The sequence below is a fragment of the Coregonus clupeaformis genome, chromosome 17, assembly GCF_020615455.1.
Source record: "Coregonus clupeaformis isolate EN_2021a chromosome 17, ASM2061545v1, whole genome shotgun sequence".
In the NCBI taxonomy this organism is placed as follows: domain Eukaryota; kingdom Metazoa; phylum Chordata; class Actinopteri; order Salmoniformes; family Salmonidae; genus Coregonus; species Coregonus clupeaformis.
In genome coordinates, this window is record NC_059208.1 from 6,940,721 (window position 1) to 6,960,846 (window position 20,126).

Sequence of the window (20,126 nt, forward strand, 5' to 3'; positions counted from 1 at the left end):
TAAATTGTGTGCACTACATCACGCACTGATAAAAAAAAAAAAAAAAGCATATTTTCTTAATGCGGATTCTAGAATATTCACATGAAAATCTGTCGCCAATTGGATGGAAACCTAGCTAGTGTGGCCCTAAAATATGAGTAGAGCTCATTCAATCACTGGTGGGAACCAATGATAAGCCTATACATCATTGACATTAGTTAGTTAGGTTTCCATCCAATTGTCAACAGGGTTTCATGTGAAAATTCAAAAATCTGCATAAAAACAATATGCACATTTTCTCACCAGAGTTGTTTCCATCAAATTGACTTGTTGCAGATAAAATGCTGTGTGTGATGAAGTAGTTGACATAAAAATAACTTAGTTAAGTTGATTTCCATTTCATTTTCACCTCTACTGATGGTTTGGTCATAAAATAGGCCTATGTTGCGTTTATATAGCTAATGTGGCCATTATGGTTTTGGCATGCGCGCTCTAGCCAACAGCTTGCAGATACAGTGTGGGTAGGCTGGCCAACATGATGAGGTTGTTATGGACAAAAGAGTAAGGTTATTTGTATTTGTCAGATGGCAGCCAAGCATCGATCATCATGTCACCTCAATATTTATTGGAAAGAAGCATCAAGCTCATCAACTGTGCACTTTCACCACCCTGTGAAGTTCATCATAACTTAGGCCCTATTTCATCTGTAGCTTAATAAACTGCACGCTTTCCTGTGTCTTAGTGGGAGGACCCCAAAGCATATCATCGCGTGACTCCAACTTTACTTCGATATGACTGTTATTATATAAATATTTGCGTTTCCACCACTATTTATCGCATTATTAATTCTACCAACACAAAAAGATCCCACATTGTCAGGCGTGTTTTGTCAACATTTTGGAAAGTTTATACACATTTGCTGTTTCCATCAGGCCTGTCATGACATTTTATCTGACTTATACACTTAGTGTACAAAACATTAGGAACACCTTCCTAATATTGAATTGCACCTCCTTTTGCCCCCAGAACAGCCTCAATTCGTCGGGGCATGGAGTCTACAAGGTGTCAAGCGTTTCACAGGGATGCTGGCCCATGTTTCCAATGCTTCCCACAGTTTGCTGGATGTCCTTTGGGTGGTGGACCATTCTTGATACACATGGGGAAACTGTTGAGTGTGAAAAACCCGGCAGTGTTGCAGTTCTTGACATACTCAAACAGGTGCGCTTGGCACCTACTACCATACCCTGTTTAAAGGCACTTAAATATTTTGTCTTGCCCATTCACCCTCTGAATGGCACACATACACAATCCATGTCTCAATTGTCTCAAGGCTTAAAAATACTTATTTAACCTGGCTCCTCCCCTTCATCTACACTGATTTTTAAGGGATCATAGCTTTCACCTGGATTCACCTGGTCAGTCTATATAATGGAAACAGCAGGTGTTCCTTATGTTTTGTTAAAACCACATCAAACCAAATGTATTTATAAAGCCCTTTTTTAGCAGATGTCACAGTGCTTTTACAGAATCCAGCCTAAAACCCCAAAGAGCAAGCAATGCAGATGTAGAAGCATGGTGGCTAGGAAAAACTCCCTAGAAAGTCAGGAACCTAGGAAGAAACCTAGAGAGGAACCAGGCTCTGAGGGGTGGCCTCTTCTGGCTGTGCCGGGGGGAGATTATAAGAGTACATGGCCATTAAGGCAAGATCGTTCTTCAAGATGTTCAAACATTCATAGATGACCAGCAGGGTCAAATAATAATCACAGTGGTTGTAAAGGGTGCAACAGGTCAGCACCTCAGGAGTAAATGTCAGTTGGCTTTTCATAGCCGAGCATTCAAAGGTCGAGACCGCAGGTGAGGGTGAAAAACAGCAGTTCCCGGGACGGGGTAGCACGTCCGCTAGACAGTTCAGGGTTCCATAGACGCAGGCAGAACAGCAGAAACTGTATCAGCAGCACGACCAGGTGGACTGAGGACCGGAACAGCCAGGAGTCGTCAGGCCAGGTAATCCTGAAGCATGGTCCTAGGGCTCAGGTCCTGCAGGAGGGGAGGAGAATTAGAGGAAGCATACTTAAGATCACACAGGACACCAGATAGGACAGACTGACCCTAGCCCCCTGGCACATAGACTATTGCAGCATAGATACTGGAGACGGGGGGTCGGGGGACACTGTGGCCCCGTCCGACAATACCCACTTTGCCAAAGCACAGCCCCCACACCACTAGAAGGATATCAACAGACCATCAATTTACTACCCTGAGACAAGGCTGAGATCTATCCCACCGCACGAGATCGAGGGGGCGCAAAACCAGACAGGAAGATCACGTCGAGTATAGCGAAAACGGGACAACGGGCACGCCCCCCTCCTAGGGACGGCATGGGAGAGCACTAGTAAACCAGTGACTCAGCCCCCATTTATAGGGTCAGAGGCAGAGAATCCCAGTGGAGAGAGGGGAGCCAGTCTTTGGCCTCCCTTGTCCATAGTACACCCATTTTCATTTAACTGATTTTACATTACTATTTCCTGTGATAGGTCTACATTTCAATAGCTCACTGTCCATATGAGGTACAGATCTACAGACCAGTGCAGTGGGTTCCTTGATTTCTCTTATCAAAGGTAAAAACTATATATTTTTCAAAATTCCTCCCCTTTGATATTCTACAGATATTTATCCTATTACAGCTGTGGCTATTAATTCACGTTCATATCACATTTTCTATAGATTCCAGTCCAAATGACAAAACCACTTGATGTTAGGTCACTGACCTCCCTCTATACTACACCCATGATAATTGTCATTTTTCATTGCACTGATTTAACTTAAATATTTCCTGTGATAGATCTAATTTTCATTACCTTTCTTATGAAAGGTACACAATAATTATTATTTTTATTTTTATTCCTCCACTTGGAAATATTTTTACTATTACTGCTTTGGTTACTAATTCACATACAGAGCTACTTTTCTATAGCTTTATATCCAGATGGTTTTGAAACCCTGAATATACTTTCCAATATTGTACATTATTTAACATAGTCACCTCAAATATTTGGCACCATTTTATAAAGCAAAAAATACTAAAAAATAAATCAAATACTGAGCTATATTGTATGCTCCAAAATAATTGGGATATTATTTTACACTAATACAACTGCTCAGAAAAGTAGATTTTAACATGTTTAACAAGTAATAAGGGAGGTCAAGGAACACACCACACTTGTCTGTTAACCTGTAGCTCACTGTCAATTTGAGCTATCACAGGAAATATTTTTATAAAATCAATGCAATATAAAATGGCAATTCTAATGGGTGTACTATGGACAAGGGACCTAAACTCAAGTGGTTTTAGATGTACAGTGGGGGAAAAAAGTATTTAGTCAGCCACCAATTGTGCAAGTTCTCCCACTTAAAAAGATGAGAGAGGCCTGTAATTTTCATCATAGGTACACGTCAACTATGACAGACAAAATGAGGAAAAAAAATCCAGAAAATCACATTGTAGGATTTTTAATGAATTTATTTGCAAATTATGGTGGAAAATAAGTATTTGGTCAATAACAAAAGTTTCTCAATACTTTGTTATATACCCTTTGTTGGCAATGACACAGGTCAAACATTTTCTGTAAGTCTTCACAAGGTTTTCACACACTGTTGCTGGTATTTTGGCCCATTCCTCCATGCAGATCTCCTCTAGAGCAGTGATGTTTTGGGGCTGTCGCTGGGCAACACGGACTTTCAACTCCCTCCAAAGATTTTCTATGGGGTTGAGATCTGGAGACTGGCTAGGCCACTCCAGGACCTTGAAATGCTTCTTACGAAGCCACTCCTGTGTTGCCCGGGCGGTGTGTTTGGGATCATTGTCATGCTGAAAGACCCAGCCACGTTTCATCTTCAATGCCCTTGCTGATGGAAGGAGGTTTTCACTCAAAATCTCACGATACATGGCCCCATTAATTATTTCCTTTACACGGATCAGTCGTCCTGGTCCCTTTGCAGAAAAACAGCCCCAAAGCATGATGTTTCCACCCCCATGCTTCACAGTAGGTATGGTGTTCTTTGGATGCAACTCAGCATTCTTTGTCCTCCAAACACGACGAGTTGAGTTTTTACCAAAAAGTTATATTTTGGTTTCATCTGACCATATGACATTCTCCCAATCCTCTTCTGGATCATCCAAATGCACTCTAGCAAACTTCAGACGGGCCTGGACATGTACTGGCTTAAGGGGGGACACGTCTGGCACTGCAGGATTTGAGTCCCTGGCGGCGTAGTGTGTTACTGATGGTAGGCTTTGTTACTTTGGTCCCAGCTCTCTGCAGGTCATTCACTAGGTCCCCCCGTGTGGTTCTGGGATTTTTGCTCACCGTTCTTGTGATCATTTTGACCCCACGGGGTGAGATCTTGCGTGGAGCCCCAGATCGAGGGAGATTATCAGTGGTCTTGTATGTCTTCCATTTCCTAATAATTGCTCCCACAGTTGATTTCTTCAAACCAAGCTGCTTACCTATTGCAGATTCAGTCTTCCCAGCCTGGTGCAGGTCTACAATTTTGTTTCTGGTGTCCTTTGACAGCTCTTTGGTCTTGGCCATAGTGGAGTTTGGAGTGTGACTGTTTGAGGTTGTGGACAGGTGTCTTTTATACTGATAACAAGTTCAAACAGGTGCCATTAATACAGGTAACGAGTGGAGAACAGAGGAGCCTCTTAAAGAAGAAGTTACAGGTCTGTGAGAGCCAGAAATCTTGCTTGTTTGTAGGTGACCAAATACTTATTTTCCACCATAATTTGCAAATAAATTCATTAAAAATCCTCCAATGTGATTTTCTGGATTTTTTTCCCTCAATTTGTCTGTCATAGTTGACGTGTACCTATGATGAAAATTACAGGCCTCTCTCATCTTTTTAAGTGGGAGAACTTGCACAATTGGTGGCTGACTAAATATTTTTTTCCCCCACTGTACATGTCATGTGGATAGAAAGTTATTGAAAATTAGATCTGTACGTGAATTAATATCTAAAGCTGTAATAAGAAATATTTGTAGAGAATCAGAGGAGGAATAAAAAGGTGTAGCTTTGATAAGAGGTGAAGGAACCCACTGCCCTTGTCTGTAGATCTGTAGCTCATATAGATAGGAAGGTATTGAAAGTTAGACCTACCACAAGATGGTGGTGAACTGGAATTCTAATGAATTTAGCATGGATGAGGGGGGTCAGGGACTACAATAACTGGTTTTACATCTCCATTTCCCTGGATAGGAAGCTTTTGAAAAGTATCCTCGTAAATGGGTCAAATATAGCACACTTAGAAGTTTGAAGTAACTAATAAAAATGTTGGGCTCTTCAGCAACTGGAGGCCGTATGCAGTGTATGTAATCTTCATAGAGCTAACCCTCCTGAACGGAAATGCAAAAACATATTTATTTTATATTTATATTTTTTTATTATTTTGCTTACAACTTTTACGACTGTCCCTAAACCACCTGAGCGCCAGAGAACCGAATATTGCCTTATTTTCGGCTCTGTTAAGGGAAGAGTTCGACTATCGGTAAAAACAAAGGGTGTATTTTGCTCTCTAACGTCATCTGATTCTACATATGTCACCCCTAGTACCTTCCGTCGGACAGCTATCGGCGAGCAAACTCTGAATATTTAAAGTAGCCTAAAGTTATTTACTGCGGTGACAGATTTTGGTCGGAGTAAACCCTCTCGCTTCGCCTCTTCCTCTCTGTTTGAGTTTATTGTTGGTTTATCTTGTCTCGCAGGTGAAACACTGTTCTAGGAAGCATTAGGGAAACGAAACTATACCGCATCTGTTTTGTGGGCAATTCAATTTACGAACAAGGTAAAATAAAAATGTAAACTCTTGCTCTTTGAGGAATATAACCTTTCGGAAGGAAACCGCGATCACCTTTCCTATGCCGTGAGAAAAACATAACGTTCCCATGTGTTCAGACTAAAACAGCCAATTGAGTAAACCCAGGTGTAACTTTATTTTAAACAATGCATTACAGATGGAACGAAACACGATACTTGATTATATATGTATTTTGGAAGTGGCACCTTGACAATTATAGTAATTTATTTTGACAGAAGGCTGTAGATAGACTGAAAAGGTCGTCGTCCATTTCAACCAGTTTTGCCGTGCTGCATGTCAGCAAACTACAGTAGTAACCTTTCATTATATGAAGTAGGCCTGGCCCGAATTTCATCAAACATCTGATCATAACATTGTTTTAATCACAACCCCAGCTAACTTAAATAAACAACCAGAAATAACTAGATTTTCTGGTTCATTAAGAAAGCTAAACTTAGATGTGTTTTTGGTTGTTTAGTCAGTTAGACCATGCCCATTTCAAGCTTATCTTAACTTTTATTTTTTAAAGAATATTTAGGCAAGTTAGCTGGCTAACTCATTGATTCAGCTTTTTAGAATACCCCTTAGGGCTTCTCCTGGTGCTGGAGACCCAGGCTGCACATTTTTCCCTACCACAGCAATAACACACCTGAATCAATTTCTCATCTAATCACCAAGCCCTTGGATTTAGTTTAATCAAGTGTGTTAATGCTGAGCTAGAACACAAACGTGCACCAGTTTGGGCAGTTTTTGTATTTACCTTGTGTTTCATTGATTTTAAAACAACTAATTTGAGCCCTACAGAACAGGTTGGGGAACTGCTTGGCACTAAGGTATATGTGGTGATTGATATTGTTGGTCGGTTTGGAAGGGGTTGCAGCCTCAGGTGACTAATATTTAAAGTTGGTTTGGTTTTCCATGCCATGGGCCTGCAGCATACATTTGACATGTCATATAGCCAGGCATAGACTTAATGTCTATGTAGTATTGTCTATTGATTCACGTCTACTTTGTCTGTCTATTTGAAGCCGCTGATTATTATGACAGGGTTAAGCAATGTTCTTTAAATAACATACATATTTCCTACATTAACGTAATGCATTGCCCTTTCCCCACCACACTCCCTGTCCTCTTCTTTCCCAGGCCCTGGCTCTAGTGAGCCACCATGCCCAGCAGCATCACAGGGAGCCCCAGACCCAGGTCAGAGCCAGGGGGCCAGGATGGCCTCGTCTCTGTGGGACCCAACCATTACCTCTCCCGGGGTAGCAGCACCAGCCAGGAGTCCTGCTATGAGGAGCGATCTGTGGACCCGGTGGAGGAGAGGCCCCAGGAGCACCAGGGGCCCAAGGGGACCCACCACAAGGCACACTGCAGGGACGCGCAGAGCAGGGAGGCTGAGGAGACCATCGGCTTCATCCCCAGATCAGCAGACTCTCCTCCAGGGGTTCAAGGGTGTGGTCCCTGTGCATCCTCCTCCCCAGGCAGCTGTAAGAAATGGGTGTGCAGCGTGCTGACTTGTGGACTCTACAGGGTGTGTCTGAGCACCATCCTGGCCCCCTGCCTGGCCTCCAGTCCCAGAGGGATGTCCCCAGACGACGATCAGAAGGTCAGCCTCCAGGGTCTCCAGAGCCACCCTGGGACCAACGATCCCCGACCCAGGAAGGAGGGCAGGGGTAGTGGCTCAGATTGGTCGGAGGACATCTACATCAGAGGGGTCAAAGTGGACATTCCTAGAATGGAGGAGCCGGTGGTCATTACCAGGCCTCCGTTACACAATGGCGGAGGAGGGAGATGGTACAGCCCTCCGTCCTACTCCTGGTACGAGGGGGATATGGGTGATCTGAGCATGGGTGACGTGGACTCTCTGATCACCCAGAAGCTTCTGGAGCTGTACTCTGAGTACCAGATTGAGGAGCTGGCCCACTGCACCTCGGACTCTGTGTTCCTGAAGAAGACCAGTGAGATCAGCCAGCTGATCAGTGTCCTGGCTGAGGAGCATCAGCTTGATGAGCAGGACGCAGAATGTCGACTGGTCAAGGGCATCATCAGGTAGCTACCATTCACTGCCGTTTGCTGGTAGGGTTTAACTGCCTTGATCAAGGGCACAATGGGTGTGTGTGTGCATGCAAGCGGTTGGGAATGTGACAGCAAATCAATACATTTCCTTTTGTAAAATGGACAATAAAGTTGATATACTATTTTAATCTATTCTATTTTATTTGATCAGGATCAGCACTAGGAAGAGCAAGAAGAGACCTCAGTACAAAAGGTCACACAGGAGAACCTCCGACAGCGGTAACGAAACCATGAGCAACTACCAAACATCAACCATCAGCAATAACAGTAAGCAACATCTTTACTGATAAACAACAGCTTTTCCCTTATTTTACGTACTTGTTGAAGTAATACTTCATAGTCTTTCATTTGTTATTACACTGTTAGTTGACTGTCACTCTGTTTGTTGTTTTTTACCTCGAAGATGATTATGATATCCAGATATCCAAGGAGTCAGATTCTGATATGAACGCTAGGAACATGAGGATGAACAGTGGAGCAGGTAAGAGACTTGACGTGTGTACTGTATGTTGCTGTGTGTACTGTACAGTGTTATTGTAGTCATCATTTAAGAGCTTGTTATGATAGGGTTAGAGTCCTTCAAGACACACTTTTACTGAAATCGCAGTGTTTCCCCTGTGTTCATTTAGCAGCAGCACATTGCTAAATTGTTACCGCCAAACATCCCCCCAAAAAATCGGGGATGGAAAAACGCTTTCAGTGTGAACTTAAATGACTAAATCCAGGCAAAGTTTGTAGAAATTATAATTGACCTACAGTTGAAGTCAGAAGTTTACATACACCTTAGCCAAATACATTTAAACTCAGTTTTTCACAATTCCTGACATTTAATCCTAGTAAAAATTCCCTGTCTTAGATCAGTTAGGATCACCACTTTATTTTAAGAATGTGAAATGTCAGAATAATAGTAGAGAATGATTTATTTCAGCTTTTATTTCTTTCATCACATTCCCAGTGGGTCAGAAGTTTACATACACTCAATTTGTATTTGGTAGCATTGCCTTTAAATTGTTTAACTTGGGTCAAACGTTTCAGGTAGCCTTCCACAATCTTCCCACAATAAGTTGGGTGAATTTTGGCCCATTCCTCCTGACAGAGCTGGTGTAACTGAGTCAGGTTTGTCGGCCTCCTTGCTCGCACATGCTTTTTCAGTTCTGCCCACAAATGTTCTATAGGATTGAGGTCAGGGCTTTGTGATGGCCACTCCAATACCTTGACTTTGTTATCCTTAAGCCATTTTTCCACAACTTTGGAAGTATGCTTGTCGTCTTGTCCATTTGGAAGACCCATTTGCGACCAAGCTTTAACTTCCTGACTGATGTCTTGAGATGTTGCTTCAATATATCCACTTAATTTTCCTTCTATTTTGTGAAGTGCACCAGTCCCTCCTGCAGCAAAGCACCCCCACAGCATGATGCTGCCACCCCCGTGCTTCACGGCTGGGATGGTGTTCTTCGGCTTGCAAGCATGCACCTTTTTCCTCCCAACATAACGATGGTCATTATGGCCAAACAGTTCTATTGTTGTTTCATCAGACCAGAGGACATTTCTCCAAATAGTACGATCTTTGTCCCCATGTGCAGTTGCAAACCGTAGTCTGGCTTTTTTATGGCGGTTTTGGAGCAGTGGCTTCTTCCTTGCTGAGCGGCCTTTCAGGTTGTGTCGATATAGGACTCGTTTTACTGTGAAGATAGATACTATAGACAGGGGTGCACATAACTGGTACGCAGGTACGCAAGCGCGACAAAAATCAGGAATGCGTAATGCCACTTGTGTTACTACGCGCCTTTGCGTACTTCACCGATCTTCTCATCTAACCTTACACATGACATGTTGCTTGTCAACTACTGTCAGGGATGTCCAAAAAGCAACAGACATTAAGCAGCTTCTTTGGTGTTTCGCCACCTACAAAGAAACGCCAACTGGAGCCAGAGCCGAAGAAAATACTTTTTAAAGAAAATCCACATCTAGCAGACAAAACAGGTGCATTTTATAAAGGCTCAAAGAATTTCAACCATCCTTTATTTGACAAACATGAAAAGAGCAAGGAGCACACGAATGTGGCGCAAGGCATTGCTAAGCAAGCTAGCCGAGAAAAAATGTCCAGTCGCCCACTTGCCAGATTGCGAGACAAGCTGAATGAAGAACAGCGGCAAGCTCTGTTTAATAATTTTCTCCTCGCCTTCCATAAAGCTAAACACGCACGTCCCATGTCTTCCTATTCTGAGGATGTTCCTTTACTGAAGCGGCTAGGAGTAAATGTCGGAGGTGCATATCATTCACGTGAAGGGGGCACACGGATCATGCAGAGCATCGCTCACACCATCAGCGGGGAGTTACGAGCCAAGTTGCAGTCTGCTGAATTTTGGGGGCTGCTTTTTGATGGATCTGAGGACATCACAAAAACTGAGCAGGAAATCGTTTACATTGTGTCTGTGTCCAGCAACGGAGAGTTTACTTCGGACTTTATTGGACTGATTGAATTGGGTGCTGACCGAACCGCGCAGGCCATAACAGACAGACTTGAGACTTTTCCAGGACACAGGCTTGGATGACTGGACAACAAAGTTGGTCGCTGTGTGCACAGATGGGGCTGCTGTCAACGTAGGTATCTACAACGGCGTTGTGCCAAAACTCAGGCAACTTGCTGCGGTTGGAGACTCCCTTGTGCACATTCTGTGCACCGCACACACACTGGAGAATTGCGTGAAATCAGCTGATCGCAACGTTCCTTACTGTGAGACATTTAATGGCTCTGTGGTCAAGCTGCTGCAGTTTTATTTACAAAAAGGTGGAGCAAAAAAAACTGCTGCACTGAATAAGCTATGTGAAGAAAATGGGATCTCCTTTGTGAAACTGAATAAGTTTCATAATATCAGATGGTCTGCATGGAGGCATGAAACACTGTTAAAAATATCAAGACTATTGCCAGCCATTAAAATGCAACTGGTTACGAGTGATAACAGTGACTTGCAGCAAATCTGCACAGAGCGTTTTCAGTGCTTTCTGTCAAACATGCTTGACATTTGCAACATTTTGAACACCACATCCGTTAGGTTTCAGAAGGAAAAGCTGACCATTGGAGAATGTAAGGATGAACTCATGGTGGCCATTGGACAGTTCACACTTCTGCTTGATGGTGAAAGCCACAGGGCACACACTGTTTCCAATGCTGATGCTGACAGAGACAAGACACACTTACTCAGGGGGTTAATTGAAGAGTTTGAAATCAGATATGACTCCCTCAAGTCATGTGATCATTTCTTAGTATTTGATCCTTCAACATGGCCTCAGGAAATGCAAGACCTCCACAGTTTTGAAAACACAACAGTTTGCAGCATTCTCAAGAAATATGAGGCCACCTTGCAACTTGACAAAGATACCACTGTGACAGAATGGATGAGCTTAAAGCAGGCAGGAAAACGCCTGGGAGCCTCTTCTGTGTATGACTTGGTCCAAATAGTAAATACAAGTAACCCAGATGCTTACTCCAACATCAACAAGGTGGTTAAGCTGTCTCTTACACTGCCTTTAAGCAGTGCAGCTTGTGAGAGGGGATTCTCACATCTCAACATAATAAAAACCAAGTACAGATCTCGTCTGTCACATGCTCGTCTCTCAGCACTGATGCACATTCACCTGTCAAAGCAGACCACAGAGACATTTGACCCAAAGCCTGCTGTTGACCTGTGGATGGAGACAGCTAATTTGAGGCTCAACCAAGGACAGGGAGGTGCATCTGCAGCATCTTCATCTACCATGCAGGAAGCTGAAGCAGAGGACAGTGGTGGCGGCACTGAGGAGGACAGTGGTGGCGGCACTGAGGAGGACAGTGAGGAAGACTGCACTTATTAAGACCACGCTACATATGGGGTGAGTACCAGACACCATCTGCTGGTACTCACCTGAGTAACTCACTGAAAAAGTTATGTGCACCCCTGACTATAGATACTTTTGTACCCGTTTCCTCCAGCATCTTCACAAGGTCTTTTGCTGTTGTTCTGGGATTGATTTGCACTTTTCGCACCAAAGTACGTTCATCTCTAGGAGACAGAACGCGTCTCCTTCCTGAGTGGTATGACTGCTGCGTGGTCCCATGGTGTTTGTACAGATGAACGTGGTACCTTCAGGCGTTTGGAAATTGCTCCCAAGGATGAACCAGACTTGTGTACAATTTTTTTCTGAGGTCTTGGCTCATTTCTTTTGATTGTCCCATGATGTCAAGCAAAGAGGCACTGAGTTTGAAGGTAGGCCTTGAAATACATCCAAAGGTACACCTCCAATTGACTATAAAGGTTGTCAATTAGCCTATCAGAAGCTTCTAAAGCCATGACATCATTTTCTGGAATTTTCCAAGCTGTTTAAAGGCACAGTCAACTTAGTGTATGTAAACTTCTGACCCACTGGAATTGTGATGCAGTGAATTATAAGTGAAATAATCTGTCTGTAAACAATTGTTGGAAAAATTACTTCTCATACACAAAGTAGATGTCCTAACCGACTTGCCAAAACTATAGTTTGTTAACAAGAAATTTGTGGAGTGGTTGAAAAACTAGTTTTAATGACTCCAACCTAAGTGTATGTAAACTTGCGACTTCAACTGTATATATTTTTTAAGATGCAGTAAGTCTTGTCAAAAGCTAGCAAATTCATTACCTACCAACAACCGCTGCAAATTCCAATAAAAATTACATCAATTTCTGAAGTTCACTTTCCTTGCTTTGTCTAACAACACTATCATGAATCTAGCAAAGACGTTTTGTGGGTCAGAGTGCAGTATTTATTTAGTTTCATAGCACAAACGTTTGTTAGGACGTTTCCCATACTAGCTTTAGCCACGGAGGGAGCAGGCCTGCCCCGGCAAGTGCGGGGGGTTGCCTAGCAACACGTGCCTCGGAGAGAGTCAACTTCTGCATTGCGCAACAAATTCCCATTATTTGTGAATCTGTTCGGACCAAACAGCTATTGCGACAGCTAAAATGGCATTGGAAAAATACATTTTCAGCTGAGAGGAAGAAGTATCTAACAAAATAACTACATTATGTAATTCACTAATCATAAACTATTTACATATAATAGTAATTTCGGTAAATTTGTTGACCAAATTCTTACTTACACAGCCTTTAAATCATATCTTTGAGAACTTGAAATAACAACAACAACAAAAAAGCTACAACGATGAAACCAATGAAATAAAACAATGAATTTAGGAGTACTTTTGGCATGGCTGGATTACAGACCAGTCACGCAGGGAACATGCACAGGCGTTGCAACCCTGGTGTTGCAAAAGCCATGCTCTACCAACAGAGCTACATCCCTGCCGCCCATTCCCTTCCCTACCCTGGACGATGCTGGGCCAATTGTGCGCCGCCCCATCGGTCTCCCGGTCGCGGCCGGCTACGACAGAGCCTGGATTCGAACCAGGATCTCTAGTGGCACAGCTAGCACTGCGATGCAGTGCCTTAGACCACTGCGCCACTCGTAAACTTCCTATTTGTTTAAGCCTATCCCAGAGGTGGTTTGGTTGCCTTAAATTTGTATAGATAGGTTTCACTTCCTTCTGCTGGTAACTATTGGTAGAAACCAAACACTGTAATGTGAACGTATTGAATCATGTAGATCAGGGGTATTCAACTCTTGCGTTACGAGGTCCGGAGCCTGCTGGTTTTCTGTTCTACCTGATAATTAATTGCACCCACCTGGAGTCCCAAGACTAAATCAGTCCCTGATTAGAGGGGAACAATAAACAAACGGTTTGGAACTGACTTCATGGTCCAGAGTTGAGTTTGAGGGATGTAGATGAGTTGTTCTTGACAATGGTCTTGAACCAATTGTGTATATATGACTAAACCTGTGGACTTCAAACTGCATTTTGCACACTTTTTTTGTACGTTTATGTTAATGATCTTGATGTCGCGGTGCTCCTGATTTTGTTTTTATGTCATTTGAATTTTTGCGTGAACTATGAAGCCAAAGACACATTTCCACATTGCGTGGACAATTAAGTTTGTCTATTCTATTATGTTCTACATCTCATGCCCTCTTTATCATTTTTTGATTTAAGCAGAAAGTTCTGAACATCAGAGCTCTGTGTTTGGCATGCCCCTGCCCGGGACCTCAGTCAGAACATGACGATCCATCCTCAACACTGCTGATGCTATAGATCTTCTCACCAGTCATCAGGTGAAGAGGTTGGGACCCATAGAGATACACATATAATATATGTTCTATTTAATTCTGTGTCGGGAACTTTAAGGAGCCAGAGAATTTTACTCTGTTAAATGAAGTGGGAGGAGTATTACGCCTATGCAAACTCCTCCAAAGACCATGACTTTACTTTGAAAACTATACTATGAATCGTGTCATCTGTATTTTGAAGGATTATAATGTAATCAGGGTAGTGAATGTATATTTGATTCTGGTGTCTTGCATCCATGTTTTGGGGTTGGTCTGTCTCAGAGAGAAGGTAATGTAGACTTCTGGAAGGGTCTGGTAATTATCTCCCCCCGTTTTTGATGTCTGTTCCTCTTATCGCCCTCCTATTACATCAGTGGTAGTGTGTGTGTTCTTTTACCCTTGAATAACAACTAGCTGTGTTGATATGAAACTCGACTCTCCACTGCTGCCGGACCTCTTCCTGCTTTATCAGTTCAACCTACAACACTGTGCCACAAGAATCAGTTTGAAGGTAGTGTACTCGCATCCAGTGACTTGCAGGGTAAAGTAAACTGACCCAAGAAATCCAGTGACTTGATTGGTCAACGGTTTTATTGTGCAACATGTAGACACCAAGAACCAACCTGGAATGTACTGGAGGCCAAAAAACACTTCGAACAGAGAAAGAACACAGAACACCTCAAAGACTGTGGTGACTGTGAAATATAATTGTAGATGTACCTTTTGATGCCATGGGAATATCATACTCCTATACCTAACTCGGGTAACATTTTACTTGACACCCAGTAACATGGTCTTAACCATGTCATAATATGGTCATAACACTGTCATGACCCATATATTTACACCTGTTGTGACATACATTGCATTATTTTATAGCTGGTTATGAAATCTACATAAGTGTCAACTCACATTTATTCAAATTATTTTTTTTCCCAGCCAAGAAGTGTCCTTTCGTTTCAAAGATTGTTTCTTAAATATTTTGTTGTTATGAGTTCTTTACAGTCATGTTTTTTATTTTAAGTAACTTGTAGAAAATACACTGTTTGACACTGTCATGAAACATTATGACCAGTCTGTGTCACTTTACTTGGACTAAGAAAATACACTATGACACTGTCAAGAAGCATTATGACCATCTTAATCATATAAGCCAGATAGGCCTATCACATACATGCCCTTATATCAGTCATCAGTCATACGTGCCCTTCTGTAGCTCAATTGGTAGAGCACGGCGCTTGTAACGCCAGGGTACTGGGTTCGATCCCCGGGATCACTCATACATAACAACAACAAAAAAATGTATGTGCACATGACTGTAAGTCACTTTGGATAAAAGTGTCTGCTAAATGGCATATTAAAAAGAGGGTGTCCTGCTCCTGAAATCTGCTCCTGCATTCATCCAGTCATCAGCAAAAGAGCATTGGGGTAAGTGCATGCCTGACAGCAATGTGTGCGCAATTACAATGATAATTTAATATAGTACATTTCACACAAAGAATATACAACATAAATATACTGTTGAAATGTAGGCTATGGTGTAATGGAATGTTTTGCCTTGTGTGGTAGGTTTTGTGGGTTCTGACACTCTTATGTAGGTGTCATAACCAGCCATAAAATAACTACTGTGGTGGGTTTTTACACTTATGTAGGTGTCATAACCAGCCATAAAATAACACAATATGTCACAACAGGTCTGAATATGTCATGACAGTGATATGACCATATTATAACAGGTTATGACAAGTTATGTCAGCCGTTATGACATGGTAATGACCATGTCATAACGTGTTATGATGCTGGGTGTCAAGTAAAGTGTTACCCATAACGGTAATCCTAATATGTTTGTATCGATTTAAAATTGGTTAGGGTCCAAAATCTCTCACGAGCTTGTGGCCTGGTTAATGATTTAACATGATCTCATTGTAGACTCCAATGAGTACATACTTGAAATTAATTTGTATAATGTGTGCATTTCTGTTATTTATATAAAACTATAAATTAAGTTGTAAAGGCATTGATGCCATGCTATTCTTGCACATTTTGTCTTCTGTTTTATTGTGGCTGGTATAAAGGAACTGAGTTGCTCTATGGGGAAAGTTCTAACTTCCACTTAAGTCTAATTTTAGTTATGCACAATGGGAGACTAAGTGGATTTATGTGGAAGTTAGGATCCGCCTCTCTAAGAATGTCTAAATTAATGACTTGCATTGTTAATGAAAAAATCTGTCAGGAACCCACAAATGGAAATCCTCCAGGCAAAAATGTCTGAACCTGTGACAGCTTACCTTTCATTAGCTCACCAGTAGAAGAGTCAGAGTCATGTTTTGTGTGTGTTGTTGACATTAAGCTCTGTGTATGTCTGTGTTTTTATTCTTTCTAAATAGCCTTTTCCCCTCGCATGACTGGACATGAATCAGCGAGTTACTCACACACCGTACTCTTCCAATCTATTTACAACTCAGTTCTATGGAGTGGATGTTGATGTATCAAAATGGAAGAATGTCTGACAACATGCAGACTGTGAGAACCAATGAGGGTTCTGTGAAGTTAAACCTATTAATACATGGTCTGCCAGCCTCCCTTATCATGCGTTGGTGAGTTTGAAATGTTCCATCCCAGGTCACCTCACCCAAGGGATTTCTGGTACTTTCCATTCCATACTCCCCTGTATGGTATACAGCACAACAGACATTTGTAGTTACAGGTAGAAATCCCCAAGTGGGAGCCAGAGTACATATCATGCTAAGAGCCGGTACAATACTCCAGGATTTCTCTATAACAAATACCGTAGCTCTCACTTCATTCATTTATTTTTATCACAGCACTGATCAATTGTCAGATGTATGCCAAAAACAAATGATAGAAGAATGATTAAATGTGTGGATAGAAGAGAGAAAAACAGAAACATTTAGTTCATACAACTTTTATTGCCTAGTTGCAATCTTCACATTCATATTTGTCATAGTAGAAAATACCCTAAAATATAATTCACACACATACACCATACACACACAATTTCAGCTGTACTCTTGTCTAATAAACAGCATCTCACTTAACAAGTCAAACAGATCCGCCTGACCAATAACAGGTCTGAAGAACAGTTCTGTGATGAGTAATTGGCTGACAGCCTGTAGGTCAGAGGTCGATAGTAGGATGCGGCTGAATCGACCCGAGTCTCCTGGGTGAAGGGTCAGGACAACCTCCTGTAGAGCTCTTTGGGCCTCCTGTTGGAGACTGTTGATTAATACGGTGGTGCTCAGTCCTGGGACATCTGTTAAGAGGAAGTTAGGGAAATGGAATGTCAATTGAATTGTATTCAACCATCAGCAGTTCAACACTGTGACAGAAGAGTGAAGCTATTTGCCATCATTTGTCATGTTAGATTATTAAATAATCATTGATTATGCCATTGATTGCTTCAAATATTTAAATTGAATTAAATTAATACAATGTCAGTTCAGGTAGATTTGGAGTTCCACATTACATCATAGCATGCTGAGAAGAATTAGAAGAAGAAGATCTTTACCTGGATTGAACAGCATAGCACCCTTCAGATAGGCATATTCCTTTGGGCTGAGATCCAGAGTCCACAGTCTGTTCAGACAGGATCTGAGTTTATGCACCCCAGCCAGGGTGGGCAGCGACCTCTTCCCCTCATCTTCCTCCTCCTGCTCTTCCTCACTCTGTGGCCCCTGACCGTTGAGGAGGATCCTCCTCAGCATGCTAGCCTGTGGAACATCCTTCACCTCGAACACAGTCCGTTCCTGGGCCAGGCCCAGAGAGAACAGGGGCACCCAAGAGTCCCTCAGCAGAGATAGCTGATCCTCCACTGGAAGCTGACTGAAGGAGGGTAAACTCTTCATGAAGCAGATGGTTTTGACCAGAACATCAGACGCCACCTGACAGGTTCCCTCTGGGTTCTTCAGACACACCGGCCATCGCCGCTTGCAGTGACAGTTGTGAGGCATCATCTTGTTGTAGTCGTACTGGTTCACGTGATTGTTGTTGATCAGGCTGTCATTGTTGCTGTAGTTACTGTCCGCCCGGCTCAGGATGTTGTACAGGATGGTGTGAGGCTGCTGTTGTTGCTCCCGGTTACCTGAACAGCGACAGGTGGTCTTCATCTCTTCAAGAGGAAACATCATGGAACATTTCCCTTTGAGGATCAATAAAGTATCAATCAATCAATAGATTATAAGATGTCCCCAGTGCAGAGAATTTACAGAGCTATGATAAAGAGGTGAGAATAGCCACATTCTCTCTTTAAAATATTGTCAAGTAGTGTAATCAGCAGCTCTGACTGTCTGACAACTCCAGTAGCCCAAGTCCTATTTATAGGTAGACAGGACACGCTCCTCTGATCTGTGTGTGACAAGTGAGCTTTGACCCCTCCCCCTCAGACCACACACACACTTGAGAACAACAGAGTGACCCTGGACTGCTCTGCTCTCTGCGTTAGGTTCTCTTCACGTGGAGCAAGGTGATAGGGCGTATTCAATACAACTGTGACATTAGGCCTGCAGGGAGGGAGAGACGTGAGGAAGCCGGCTGCGCTACGGGGTCAATGACATTTATCATTTATCATGTTTACCTGGCTACCAAGGACGGGGTCAATGCTCCCATACAGACTGCCGCCCCAAACACACAGCCTTGGTTCAGTCTTCTATTTCTTGCTAGTTAAGGGGTAGATGAAAACTCAGGATCATAGGATAGCAGCGTTTGGTATTGACAAAGAGGAATATAATTTGAAGACCATTATGACACAAGCTGTAGCTCAGTTGGTAGAGCATGGTGCTTGCAACGCCAGGGTTGTGGGTTCGTTTCCCACGGGGGGCCAGTATGAAAATGTATGCACTCACTAACTGTAAGTCGCTCTGGATAAGAGCGTCTGCTAAATGACTAAAATGTAAATGTAAGTAGCCTAATCACATACCCTACCGGTCAAAAGTTTTAGAACACCTACTTTAGAACACCTACTCATTCAAGGGTTTTTCTTTATTTTTACTATTTTCTACATTGTAGAATAGTGAAGACATCACAACTATGAAATAACACATGGAATCATGTAGTAACCAAAAAAGTGTTAAACAAATCAAAATATATTTTATATTTGAGATTCTTCAAATAGCCACCCTTTGCCTTGATGACAGCTTTGCACACTCTTGGCATTCTCTCAACCAGCTTCACCTGGAATGCTTTTCCAACAGTCTTGGAGGAGTTCCCACATATGCTGAGCACTTGTTGGCTGATTTTCCTTCACCATGCGGTCCGACTCATCCCAAACCATCTCAATTTGGTTGAGGTCAGGGTATTGTGGAGGCCAGGTCATCTGATGCAGAACTCCATCACTCTCCTTCTTGGTAAAATAGCCCTTACACAGCCTGGAGGTGTGTTGGGTCATTGTCCTATTGAAAAACAAATGATAGTCCCACTAAGCCCAAACCAGATGGGATGGCGTATCGCTGCAGAATGCTGTGGTAGCCATGCTGGTTAAGTGTGCCTTGAATCCTAAATAAATCACAGACAGGAAGCAGAGGTAACTCTGGGTCTTCCATTCCTGTGGCGGTCCTCATGAGAGCCAGTTTCATCATAGCGCTTGATGGTTTTTGCGACTGCACTTGAAGAAACGTTCAAAGTTCTTGAAATGTTCCGTATTGACTGACCTTCATGTCTTAAAGTAATGATGGACTGTCGTTTCTCTTTGCTTATTTGAGCTGCTCTTGCCATAATATGGATTTGTTATTTTACATCTTCTGGATACCCCGCCTACCTTGTCATAACACAACTGATTGGCTCAAACGCATTAATAAAGAAATACATTCCACAAATTCACTTTTAAGAAGGCACACCTGTTAATTGAAATGCATTCCAATTGACTACCTCATGAAGCTGGTTGAGAGAATGCCAAGAGTGTGCAAAGCTGTCATCAAGGCAAAGGGTGGCTATTTGAAGAATCTCAAATATAAAATATATTTAGATTTGTTTAACACTTTTTTTGGTTACTACATGATTCCATGTGTTATTTCATAGTTTTGAT

The 20,126-nt window shown here is 42.4% G+C and overlaps 2 protein-coding genes across 3 annotated transcripts; one reads left to right on the forward strand and one right to left on the reverse strand.

Annotated features, from left to right (window-relative positions):
- Nucleotides 1–5,521: 5,521 nt before the first annotated feature.
- LOC121585601 (keratinocyte differentiation factor 1) lies at nucleotides 5,522–15,230 on the forward strand. 2 transcript variants are annotated; one of them, XM_041901924.2, is made up of 5 exons: nucleotides 5,522–5,821; nucleotides 6,977–7,882; nucleotides 8,061–8,176; nucleotides 8,313–8,390; nucleotides 13,974–15,230. In XM_041901924.2, the coding sequence occupies exons 2-5, from the start codon at nucleotides 6,999–7,001 to the stop codon at nucleotides 14,039–14,041; spliced, it is 1,146 nt and encodes a 381-aa protein (XP_041757858.1). In that variant the 5' UTR covers nucleotides 5,522–5,821; nucleotides 6,977–6,998; the 3' UTR covers nucleotides 14,042–15,230. The 2 variants fall into 2 exon arrangements, with proteins under 2 accessions (XP_041757858.1, XP_041757859.1); XM_041901925.2 differs by having other exon boundaries at nucleotides 5,523–5,821; nucleotides 13,977–15,230.
- A 1,766-nt stretch (nucleotides 15,231–16,996) lies between these two features.
- On the reverse strand, nucleotides 16,997–18,412 carry LOC121585602 (nuclear receptor subfamily 0 group B member 2). Its single transcript, XM_041901926.2, has 2 exons — nucleotides 17,616–18,412; nucleotides 16,997–17,360 (listed from the first exon to the last, which is right to left on the reverse strand). Exons 1-2 carry the CDS (start codon nucleotides 18,232–18,234, stop codon nucleotides 17,107–17,109), a joined length of 873 nt encoding a protein of 290 aa, XP_041757860.1. The 5' UTR covers nucleotides 18,235–18,412; the 3' UTR covers nucleotides 16,997–17,106.
- Between the last annotated feature and the right edge of the window lie 1,714 nt (nucleotides 18,413–20,126).

Excerpts from the sequence above, each read along its gene's own strand:
- LOC121585601 (XM_041901924.2), top strand. The coding sequence starts at position 6,999 with ATGCCCAGCAGCATCACAGGGAGCCCCAGACCCAGGTCAGAGCCAGGG. Across the intron at positions 7,883-8,060 it reads CTGGTCAAGGGCATCATCAG|GATCAGCACTAGGAAGAGCA; the intron begins GTAGCTACCATT and ends TTATTTGATCAG. Across the intron at positions 8,177-8,312 it reads ATCAACCATCAGCAATAACA|ATGATTATGATATCCAGATA; the intron begins GTAAGCAACATC and ends TTTACCTCGAAG.
- LOC121585602 (XM_041901926.2), bottom strand. The coding sequence starts at position 18,234 with ATGATGTTTCCTCTTGAAGAGATGAAGACCACCTGTCGCTGTTCAGGT. Across the intron at positions 17,361-17,615 it reads TGCTATGCTGTTCAATCCAG|ATGTCCCAGGACTGAGCACC; the intron begins GTAAAGATCTTC and ends TCCTCTTAACAG.